This window comes from Nycticebus coucang, chromosome 8, assembly GCF_027406575.1.
Source record: "Nycticebus coucang isolate mNycCou1 chromosome 8, mNycCou1.pri, whole genome shotgun sequence".
NCBI lineage: Eukaryota > Metazoa > Chordata > Mammalia > Primates > Lorisidae > Nycticebus > Nycticebus coucang.
In genome coordinates, this window is record NC_069787.1 from 118372143 (window position 1) to 118384701 (window position 12559).

Here is a 12559-nt window from a genome sequence, read left to right on the forward strand (position 1 = left end):
CTCACTAGCTTTGTGACACTGTGATACTCTGAGCTTCATCTTCCTTCTCTGTGTGAGATAAAGATGAAGGGCTTGGGCTTGAGGGCGTAGGACAACCCATGGAACCCACGGTAGATGCTCAGCACATGGTGCATTTGCCTTAACATAATGTAAATTTTGAGCTGTTTTCCTAATAACTTTGTTATTTTTGCATTCACATACTCTTAGTCAGGAACCCAGGGGTATTGGCAGGATTGCTAGTTGGGGCTGGCAAGTCATTCTCTGCCCATATCTGAAAGGGAGCCAGGGTTGGCCTACATAGGCACTGAGCCCTTTCCCCTGAGCCCATGCAGCTGCCTGCTTGAAATTTGTCTTACATTTCTGTCTTCCAAGTCAGAGGCATCAAACTATTTCAAAATGTGGTGCTTTGAAGATTTTAAGAGCAGTGTTCTCCTACTTTAATCAGTATTCTGTTCTGTAGTCTATACACTGTTCCAGGGATCTAGCAGGACCTCGGTTTTTCTCAGGGTTTAGAGAAATAGATACTTTGGTATCAGTACTGAAAAGAGGGGGCCGGGTGGGTGTGGTGGCTCATGCCTGTCATCCTAGTATTCTGAGGAGGCAGGTGGGTTGCTTGCATTTAGAAGTTCGAGACCAGCCTGAGTAAGAGACCCTATCTCTAAAAAAATAGCTGGTGGTGTGGAGGACACGTGTAATCCCAGCTACTTGGGTAGCTGAGGCAAGAGAATCGCTTGAGCCTAAGAGGTTGAGGTTACTGTGAGCTATGATGCCACAGGACTCTACTGAGGGCGAAAAAATAAGACTCTGTCTCAAAAAAAATATTGAAAAGGAAAATTAAGTATTGACATTGTAGTTAGGGTGCTGAAACAGGCTCTGGCCAGACCAGCCTAGAGTGTATTGAACAGTCACAGACTTCCCCCTTCCTGGTTAAGCTATTGGATGTTTTGGGTTTTTTTTTTTGTTTGTTTGTTTTTTTGGTGGGGGGTTTGGTTAGTTTTCTTTTTACAACTGATTCATTACTAAGGCATGTGTTCGTCAGACCCAAAGATAAAGTCTCATATTTGGAAAACATACCCCATTATTTTAATGTGGATTGAGCATCGGTAGCCTTTGTAACTAATTCTGGGAATAATGTCCATGATACTTGGGATCTATGGAACATCAGTGTCATCCACCCCTTGAAGGTGTGGATGCTTCCCTGATTATTTCTACATAGAAACATGCTCTTTTTTTGCAAAATAAGCAGCTGATCTTAAAAGCCAGTTCAGCCAAATGAAGATTCATTACAAAATAAGAAATCAGTATACAGCCAGTTCATACTGTGGCTTCTCTGGCTAGACTCTCTGCCTGCAAAGTAATCCTCCTCAAATTTTGACTTCTGGTAGCCTTTGAAAACAGTGAATTTCTGGGAGGTTCTTATGGATTTGTTTTTGCCCCATATGTCTTAGCGATAGGAAAGCTGGGTGGTTTATCATAACTCTGACTTTTCCCTTTTTGCCTTCCTGCAGACCATGCCCCAGGGCTATACAATGTACGGAACCCAGATGCCTTTGCAGCAGACACCGCAGCAGCAGGCTGGCGGTGTGGTCCTGTCTCCCAGCTACAACTCCAGGGCCTACTCAGCCACACATTCCAACCCTGCGCTAATGGAGAGGCTCAGACAGATTCAGCAGCAGCCGAGTGGCTACGTTCAGCAGCAGGCCTCCCCATACCTTCAGCCCTTGGCTGGCCCTCAGAGGTGATGCACGTAGAAATAATGGCGGGTAACAGTAAAGCTCACATTCTCGGGTTTGTTCTGCTTGTTCTAGGGTCACGTATTTATCTTCTCTTTATGGACTTGCATATTTGCATCCCTTGTCCTGTTATTCTCAGGACGTTCAGGTAGAAGTTCAAAATAAGGAACAACCCATCTTGTCTATTTCATTGAAGGCTCCTACAGTTTTGCTCACGTCTTTTCATGGCATGGGTATAGTATTTTTAGATGAGAGAACTATGTTAGCTCCAATGTTCTTTTTTGGTTGCTTTGTTTTGTTTTTCTAAGAGTGAAAATTCTTGTTGATTATTGCCAGCAATGCCTTACTCGAATTGGTTGATCAGAGCCATCACATTTATGATTGCAGTGCTGATCGTGCATTTTGTAGGTAAGAGGTTCATCATAACTTAGAATCTACCCTTTCTTCCCCAGGGATGGTTGGCAAAAGAAGATAACGATAGACTCTTCAGTTCTTGTTTTAATTAGAACCCTTAGACATAGGGTTTAATTGCACTGTCCATTATAGGAGCTGCCAACCACATATGGCTAGTTAAATTTAGACTCATTAAAATTAAATTAAGAATTTAGCTCCTTCGTCACATAGTCCCATTTCAAGTGTTTAGTAGCCATGTGTGGCCAGCAGAGCCAGCTTTGAGGGTGTGGGACCTGGGCAGTCACACAGAGCAGTGTGTTTAGAAGGGCCTTGGAATTTAAAAGGACCTGTGCTTAGTTTAATGCTCGGTAGGTTCCCTATGGAAATTCTTACTAATTTTTAATTAGAGAAACCTGCATTTTTGTTCAGTACGGAGACCTGAAAAAATTATGTACCTCGTCCTGGTGGTTATGGTGAGTAGCTGTGTCACTGGGCAGTGCAGGCAGAAAACATGGCAGTCATCATAGAAGTCCTCAGGGACAGTCCTGCCTCATTAGGTAGCCTGTAAATTTATACTGTAGTGGATAGCAGCAGAGTCCCTGTGTGTGACCACCAGTGGGGACACATCAACTCCAAATAATTACTCTCTGGAAAGTTGGCAAAGTTGACAGTAGCACATTGGAAAAGTGAATTAATTTGGCAAACATGCATTGTATTTACTATTTTTATAATACAGTAACTTGAACTTCAGAGCCTGAAAGTTCTGGGTTCAAATCCTGCCTGAACCATATTTGCTATCTAAGTAACCTTTGTGAGTTTTTTCTCTAGTTCTCTTTTCTCATTTTTAAAGTGAGAATACTACTACTGACCTCAAAAAGCTCTTGTGGGAAGTAAATAAAATAACATATTTCAGACCTTTAAAGAATACAGCACTTGCTCCAAAGCAAATGCTCAATTAATGTCATTTATTAGTAGAAGCTATTCAATGTTTTTAAAGCAATTTATACATGATTTTTTTTTTTTTTACCATTTTACCAATAATGTGCTTGCCGTCCTTTTTCAAGTGCTCATATCTGTTATTTTAACCATTGGCCTTTATTTGAATTGCATCAGGGAGTATTGAGCACTGATTGTTTCTTTGTGAATATGTGTAATGTGCTAGTGGTACTGATCTAAAATGTGATATTATGCTTGGGGATGAAAACTTGTTGCATTATTCTTTGCCAGACTGAACCATCAGGCTCTACAGCAGAGCCCTCTGGTAGGAGGGGGAATTGATGCTGTGTTGACTCCTGCCCATCCAAACCTTCCCTCTGTGCCCCTGCCTCAGGACCCAATGAGGCCCAGACAGCCGCAAGTTCGACAGCAGCAAAGACTCCTCCAGGTATGAGGCAGGAAGATGAATGCAATGCTGTCATCCTTCAGATAGTGCAAATTTGCACCAGTCTAAGCCACGAACAACACTTTAGACATTAATTGCCAAGTTCCGAGAAGTCCTGTGTATTTGACACTAGGAGCTAAACTGGTACAAGTTAGTTCTGATTTGTAAGCGTTTTACTTTTGCTGTGTACCTGCCAGGACATATTACAGTGTCCTTCCCATTTCATAAATGTTTTATGGGGGAAATAAATATCTTTATTTTAGTGGTGTGCCTCGGCTTACCCAAACTCTGTTTAACTCGGGGCCATGCAATTCGAATGCAGCGTTTCATTCATGTTGGGAAAAATTGGTTTATCCAAAGGTTTCATTAAGATTCCTAGAGACTTCTGTGATCCAAAAAAGTTTCTGTAACACTTCTGGACTGACTAAGATGCAATTGGAGGGCCTTGGGCTATTTCAAAGAGATGTTTAATGTGGTCTCCATTAGATTTCAGGGAGCTGTCATTCACTTACTGATGAAAATATTTGTCTCCTACATAAAGGGTTCCCCCCTTTGACATATTGTTGTTTCTAACTTCCTTTTTTAAAAACATCGGTCATGGTGGTGCCTGTGGCTCAGTGAGTAGGGTGCCGGCCCCATATGCTGAGGGTGGCGGGTTCAAACCCAGCCCTGGCCAAACTGCAACAAAAAAATAGCCGGGCTTTGTGGCGGGCGCCTGTAGTCCCAGCTGCTCGGGAGGCTGAGGCAAGAGAATTGCAAAAGCCCAAGAGTTAGAGGTTGCTGTGAGCCGTGTGACGCCACGGCACTCTACTGAGGGCAGTACAGTGAGACTCTGTCTCTACAAAAAAAAAAAAAAAAAAAACAACACATCCGTCATTATGTTCACCTGTGTCGTTTGTCTTACTAACAGGCTGATCCAGTGTTACTGGTTTGGAGGTTTCCTAATGAGACTCTAGGATGGATTCTAATCTTAGCAATCCAACTTGAGACACACTTATATTTTATGTACTGCTAAGAAAAATAACCCTACCAAAAATGGGGAGTTTGATAGAGCTGGAGTGCGCCAGAGCTATACGCTTGGTGTGAGGTCAAGAAGAAATAAACCCATCGTGGAGAAAGGGACAGAGGAGGAACCTACATGTCCTAACCTTGACACTAGCTGGAAGGGAGGAAAAAGAAACCTCCCCTAAGAATTTGAACCCACAGGTGTGAGGTCTGAATTCAGACTTCAAAATTCTGGTTGGTAGTGCCTCGGGGTAGACAGGTAGAAGCCAACACAAATCATGTATAGAACTGGGTGTCACAATTATAAGATGCCATTAATCATGAGCTCATTAGTTTGCACCCAGTTTTTGACTTGTTAAAATGTTTTTTTTTTAAAAAACGCATCACAAAATTGATAGCATATGGTAGATAACTGGTTTGGAGGAGTGGGGCCGATAGCTCGCCAGTCCTAATCGTTGTGTAGATGTTATTTCCAAGATGAGAAAAACCTCATCCTCAATTTGGTCATTGAAATAATTGTAGTACCTTTCTCTTAAATATGTAAAGACAGTGTTGCTGTTAATATATACATATCACCATTAATATGATTATTAATATTCACAGCGATACTTTCTCAAATCATTTTATTCCCCAAATTCCAAGTATACCTTTCAGAATCTTTTAGGACACATTTTACTCTTTTTAAAAATTTTTTCTCATTTCTAAATCACTGAACAAAGTTACTACCTTGTTTGTTTACAGATTTCCTATCTTACATTGGCTGTTTTTCAAGGCTATAAATATGGAAAACCTTTTCTGAGGGGATAGTATGTACTTTTTGTCCCAATTAGCATAATCTGTCCTTCTGGTAATGTTTTCATCACTGACTCATTCCCTAGAGATAAAGAAAAATGATTTGCTTCTCCGTCAGGATTACACTTATTCCTTTATTTGGTGATTGGCTACCTCCATAAAGGAAAAAGTTAACTATGCAGTTGGGTTAATTTTTCTCGGCAGAGTTCCCGGAGAGCCAAATGGCAAGTTGGCTACATGTTGTAATCGTGGTGTTTTGGTACAACTTGCATCTTTTATGTTAAGAGTGACCCTGCCCAGACCTCTGCTAGTATTCCATATCTTTGAGCATTGTCACTTAGCAAGAAATGCCATGTGGCAATAGCTAGTTATTACTTTGGTCCGAAGAAGACAGATAAATTGGGGGATAGTAAGCAAACCAAGTTAGAAAAATGCAAAGGTTTCTAGGCTGTCACCATCAGGATGAAGTTGTTTGGGTAAAGCAAACATTAAAGGTTATGGAGACCAAACTACTATTAATGTTTTCCTCTCCTTTACATCCCGCCTGGTAGATATCTAGTCTGTTTTTCTTCTCTGACTTGGAAGCATTTTCTAAGAGCTGTATCTTTGCGCCATTCCTGTCTCTGACATGACTCCTGTTTTTATGCTGGTAATTTATGCCAAAACTTCTGATGGTGGCTAGTCTACATCTTCCTTTAAAAAAAAAAAATGTAGTGTACAGGAATTCTTCCAGATGTCATAGGCAATGAGAAGGTAACCACTGAAAAGCCCTGTCTAAGGCGGTAGTGTAAGACGGAATACAACACGCAGAATGGTATGAAAGGAGAGACGGCTGTGTACACAAAGCATGGCCCACGGCAGAGCAAAGTGGTATAAACAGAGAACGGTGGCCAGGGGGAGATCCTCTGGGTTGGGATGATCCAGGAAGGCAGACACAGCAGATTTAGGTCTTGCCCTTGAAAGATGAATGAGCTTTGGCAAGGAGGCAGGTGTATATTATTTTTGCTGGAATGGAATAATTAGATAAAAGGTATGTGGGGGAATGAGATTCAGAAATGATGTTACCCTCTTCCTTTTAAGTGTACGATCCTTTTTTTCCCCTTCCAGATGCAGCAGCCCCAGCAGCCTCCCCAGCCCCAGCAGTCCTCACAGCCCCAGAGTCAGGCCCTTGGTCTCCAAGCAATGCAGCCCCAGCAGCCTTTGGTAAGTCCTGTTGTTTTGGAACCAGGCATGTGAGTTTCTTCTTTTAAGACAGATTGCACTCTTCTTCACGTCCATCATGATGGTAATGAATTGAAATGGCCCTACCAGAGCAGCTTTCCCTAGACTTTGTCGGTTTCGTTTCTCTTACACTTGGTACATTTGTTTTCACACGAAGGTACAAAGAAATATTCGGGGTTCATAGGTTATACCATTTTTTCCTCTTTAATTTTTCTAATCTGTTCCACAGACTAAGATTTTTATAGGCATTTGATACTTTTTTGAGGCATCAAGTTTTTATTTCCTAAACAATGTTAAAATGAAAATGTTGATTTACTGTGTTTATGTAGAAGATTATCTTACTGTACTTTTTTATTAATCTCAAAAACCATGGAAGTGCTTTCTAAAATATTATCTCCACTGATGTGAAAGGAACTGTTTTCACCCATTTAGCATTTGCTACAAGAATTTTCATGTAACTCATATAGTTCACTTCTCTAGCTTTATAAATCAAATGTGGAAATGTCTCAGGCATAACATCAAAGTTTTCTAAGCCTCAGTGATTCACAACAGTCTTTGTTTTCCCATATTCCTGCTTTTTAATGAATTTTTCTTTAAATTGCATTCATTTTATATTTACTTAAATAAATATATTTTTAAAGGAATTATTTTTACCACTACCATCACCAATCACATCACTTGCTATGTGTTGTAAAGATTTTTGGAAATAAATACAAAAAGAATTGAGACGAGAATCTCCATGTAACTAAGTGATAGGGGTTGTGCAGATGAGTCCGACCTGAGATGACCCAGCTTACTGGACATAACTCACACTTTGGGAAACACTGGGGTAGACTGTCTTCACTGTAGGACTTGAAAGATGGATGGTTTCACAACTTGTAGTACAGGAGGAACACCACGGCAGAGTGATAGTATCTTAGGAAGGGCCAGAGTAGAGTTAGATGGTTAAAGGACCAGGCCCACATAGGAGTGATGAAAGCACAGTCAGCTGGAATAGGGCATCCCTAGTACATTTAACAAGCCTCTGCTTGGGCAGTTTGATCTCTATTTTTTTTTTTTTTTAAGTTAATTCTTCCTTATCACGGGTTTAATTTTTCTAGTTCTGATATTTTTGCATATGCCTGTGACATTTATTGCAGTCCACTTCAGAGATCATTTTTAAAATAGAAGCAGTATGTAAACATTCATTGACTGCGTATTTCTTATGTGTTATTAGTAGGAATTGGCTGTTTATGAATGTTGTAGAAGGGACTCCTTTGAATGGATCCTGCTGACTGATATCCCAAGTTGCAAAATAATATGAAGAATTGTCATAAACCCTTTACCCAGACTGGCTAATTAGTAACATTTTGCTGCATTTGCCTTACTGTTCTATCTACACACACACACACACACACACACGTGCACTACCCTCCCCCCTTCCTTTCCTGACCCATACATACGAGTAAATAACAAATGTATGCTGCTTTATTCCTAAATATTTCAATTTGTTTTTTCCAAGAAGGGTATTCTCTTACAAAAACTGAGTATAATTATTAAAATCAGGAAATTTAAAATGTATGCACTACTATATAAATCTTTTGCAAATCATGCCAGTTGCACCACACGTGTCCTTTATAGTTTGTAGTGTGTGTGTGTGTGTGTGTGTGTTTGTTTTTCCTCCCCTGGTTCAGTATCATCACACATCGCATTTAGCTTTCATGTGTCTTGTTACTCCCTTTTAATCTGGATGAATTCCAAAGTTTGCTTTTATTGTTTTCGTGGCATTAGCGGTTTTAAAGTGTATCAGATATTTATTTTATCCTGCTCTGTTTGATTCATCTGCTTTGATTAATTATGACTAGATTCTGATTATGCATTTTTGGCAAGAGCATCAGAGAGGTGCTGTGGTGTCCTTTGCAGTGGATCACACCCGGATGTACACTACTGAGGATACTACTTTTATCTCTTTGTGTAGGTGGTATATGATTGATTTTTCCCTTAGCAATTAACGAATTTTGGTAATAGTTTGGTACAGTCTGTCTTTGTTATTTATCAAATTTTAACTTTGGCACCTATGAAATTATTTTTGCCTGAATCTGTTTTACTATGAAAATGGAAAAATGATGATTTTCTGTTATTTTTCTACATTTAGTAGTTGGTATTCTATTTTAAGGAAGAGCTTTCCCTTCTTCCACATTTATCTGTCTCCAAGTTATGCTTTAAATTTTAATATTTCTCATTTTAACATTCGACTCTGATTTTAAAACATGCAACTTTTATTGAAGATTCTTTCTCCACGTGTACCCAGTATTTTATCGTTACACATGGCATCAGTTAGATAAAGTTTGGCAATTTAGTTATTCACTTTCCAGTGAATTTTAGGAAAATATTCACTAGGCAGTTCAAAAGTTCAAAGTTAACCTCACTTTTTTTCTTCTGTCTACAGCAAAACACTCTGGTAATATTTTGACAGAAATCAAACAAATAACATACGTACTATGTTGAGTGTTTGGTTAATTGATGCTGATGTTGCAAATCCTTGATCCTTTTTTTTTTTTTTTCCTAACTCAAAGACTTCTCATATTACAATGCTCATGTTAACAATAAATTGGTGGAAAATAACTTCTGTGTAAATTCAGAGGCTTAATACAAATTCCTAAGTGGTCACTTAACTACTCTAAGTAAATAATGGAACCTAATAATTTGAGAATTATAACATGTTTAGCTAGTCATTGCTAATTGTCAAATAGATGCATAATACCTACTTTAACAAAAAAGCATACTTTGAACTTTACTTCAATTACTATCGGATATATGACAGTATGGAATCGTATATTTTTAGGTTTTTTAATTTTTGATTTAGATAAATAAATAACCTTATATGAAATATGCATGCTACATGGCTCATAAATAAAAATCTCTCTAGTCTATATATTGCAATTTATATTTATACTTTTTTTGCTGTCAAAATCTGCGTACTTAATCATATAGACGTATATCTGCCATCTAAGACTGTGTTTTAAGTTTTACCTTTCAGAAGGGTTGGCTTTCATTTCTGTCCATATATCCTTATAAAATAGTTATTAATTCAACAAAAATCGTGGATTAGATTCCTACAATTAAGCAAACATTAACAAGATCTTTCCCATTACTCTTTCTCTTTGGCCTTTCATCCATCTGTTACTGGACATTATTTTATATGGTTTATAATGTAATACATAGGAAATATAAAAAATAGTTATTAAAGGTATGAAATTAGTTTTATTCCTAGAGAGTTGTGCTATATAAACTTAAATGGATATCAAGATCAAGTGCCTGAAATGTAATAGTTGCTTTTTTATAAATAATTGGTTTCATTACAAAACTGTCTTTCTGGTACTGGAGTAGAAATTGTCTTTAAATTTCTTAATTATAGTTTTAAGCAGGGGTCAGTTTATGCAAATTTGAGAGGAGTCTATCCACCTGATCCACTGGAATTAAGGCACATAGAATATAAGGGAATTTAATATATGGCTGCTCATCTTAAAGATTTCATAAATATTTAATAAATTCATTGAAATGAAAGAATATGCATCAGATTTATTCAATATTGAAGTTTTTTAATGTAATAGATTGCATTTCACTTACTAGCTTAAATACTACCATCCCAGGTCACTCAGAACATGGCACCTGATTTTTCCCCCCAAGTGTATTCATGGGAAAGTAATTCCAGAGTAACAAAAACCTTCATTCACAGCAGTTTTAATGGATAGTAAAATCCACAGTAGGCTTTTTATGGCCTTTTTTTTTTTTTTAAAGCTAAAGACTTTAACTCCTACCTTGAGAGGTACAATATACACTATTATATGATAGTGATATATTATATGATATATATATATATCACTATTTTGTACTGTGAGAAGCAATTGCTAGTACAAAGAAAGTATTTATATGCAGAGATATATTAGGATGGGCTAAGTAATTTAAAATATTTTGAAAATTTAAAATATTTAGAGTTGGAGTGTTAGGTTTAAAATTAGAAGTTGTGGGCATGGTCAGTAATAGTGGAACTTTTCATTGTAATTCTTTTTTTAGTGTGCTTCTCTTTAACATGCTTGTGTACACACACTTTTCAGATTATTAATACGGTCCACATGTTTGTAATTTTAAAGGGCTGTGAAGTCAGCCTGTTGGATTGCCCCGTCATCGTTTGCTTGACCATGTCACACATCGTTAAATGTTTTAGGCTGTTTCCAATTTCAAAAATGGTGGTGCTAGAGATATTTTGATATGTATTCCATTTCTTTTTCTTTTTTTTTTTGTTCTCACAATATAAGAAAATAGAATTATAGGGGAAAGTTTTCTTTTTGTATCTTTAGAACAGCAATAGCAATATTAAGAAAAATGTTGTATTTCCTCTTACCTTTTGGTTCTTTTTCCATATCAGTTCCATTAAGATGTATTATCTATGCTACATGTATAAATATATTTCTTTGTGTTTATCATAAGCATCTCTAGCAGATCTGATTCTTGATAGTATGTAATATCCTCCTATCTTTGTTTCTTCTTTTGTGGGCAAAGAGGGTAGTAATTTGGCTGTTGAGGAGAGTTCTGCCTCATCTGGGGTTCTGATTCATGCTGTTTGAAAGCAGAAGTGGTAACAGTAGCACAGCTGCTATCCAGCACCCCCACCCCCCACCCCCACTGCCTCCCAACTTGCTCTGGAGTCTAGACATTCACAGTTAATTCAGTAAGTGCTTACTTAGTATGCCTGGTGGAAACCAGCACCCTGCCACATGTTAGAAGGCACACCGTTGAAGTACCAAGCATGTTCCTTGCCTCTGGAGGACTCAGACTCCCAGGGAGCAGGGGAATGGCAGCAAAGCCCAAGGAGAGTAACGCCGGTTCCTGGGCTTTTGATAGAAGCGCTAGAGAGGTTGCATTAGTTTGCTAGTACTGTTGTAACAAAATATACAAACTGAGTGTCCTCAACAACAAACATTTATTGTCTCACAGTTCTGGAGGCCAAAAGTCCAAGATCAGGGTATCTGCAGGAGGAGTTCCTTCTGGGGGCTATGAGGGAGAATCTGTTCTACACCACTCCCCTAGCTTTTGGTGGCTTGCTGGCAATCTTTGGCATTCCTTGACTTGCAGAAGCATCACGCCAAGCTCTGCCTTCACCTCCGCATGGAGTTATCACTGTGCGCACACAGGTCCAAATTTAATATTTCTGTAGGGACATGAAACATACTGGATTAGGTCCATCCTACCCTAGTACCACCTCAGGTCAGCTGGTTGCACCTGTAGTGACCTATTTCAAATGGGGTCATATTCCCTGAGGTCCTAGGGGTTAGGGCTCCAACATATCTTTTTAGGGGGCATGGTTTGACCCATAACAGAAGTCAGAAGGTAAAAAATGATTGAGAAACCTCAATGGAAGAGGTTGAATGTGGCAGACCTCGAAAGGCAAGAGGATTTGATTAACTGATTTTTAACTGTCCCCTTGTTGATGGCACCAGCAACCACTACATGGGCAGGTTGTTTGGGGGCTATAACATGACTTAAACCTCATAGAAAAGTTATAAACTTATAAAACTTAGAAAAAATGACTTATAAAACTGACTTAAGACAGAATTGGTTAGTGCTGCTTCAAAATATGTCATCAGAAAACAGAGCTTTTCTCTGAAAAGAGCAGGAAAGACTCTTGCTTGCGGCCTGCGTTTACAAATTAAATCTGGCACTGGCTTAGTATCAATGCCTGTGTTGTCATTTGCTTTCTTAAGTCACTTGTCTTCTGTGTAGGGAAAACATCTGGAAAGAAAGACATGGGTGCCCTCGCTGGGAAAATATGTTTGGCATCTCCAGTTTTGGCCTACATTATAATTCTTGACTTGAAAAATATTTTTAAAGCTTATGTGTCGTTATGATTGACTTAACTCTTAACACAAATATGTTGACAATGATCTTTTCTCTAAAGCTACTCCCCGCTTTTAAGAAAATAATGTTTCGCTGTCCTGCTGTGTCATCTTTTCATCTTAAACTCACGCTGTCTTGGTTTGGTGACCTGGAAAAC

General features: G+C 38.6%; 1 protein-coding gene across 7 annotated transcripts in view; it reads left to right on the forward strand.

Moving 5' to 3' along the window:
• Positions 1 to 12559, forward strand: part of MED12L (mediator complex subunit 12L) — a 337656-nt gene that overhangs the window by 311705 nt on the left and 13392 nt on the right. For 5 of the 7 annotated variants that reach the window (XM_053599366.1, XM_053599370.1, XM_053599368.1 and 2 more), the window contains 4 exons: positions 1509 to 1738; positions 2070 to 2141; positions 3354 to 3510; positions 6412 to 6507. In XM_053599366.1, coding sequence (XP_053455341.1) covers positions 1509 to 1738; positions 2070 to 2141; positions 3354 to 3510; positions 6412 to 6507 — 555 coding nt within the window. The remainder of the gene's footprint in view (positions 1 to 1508; positions 1739 to 2069; positions 2142 to 3353; positions 3511 to 6411; positions 6508 to 12559) is intronic. The other 2 variants (XM_053599369.1, XM_053599372.1) reach the window with 1 other exon arrangement.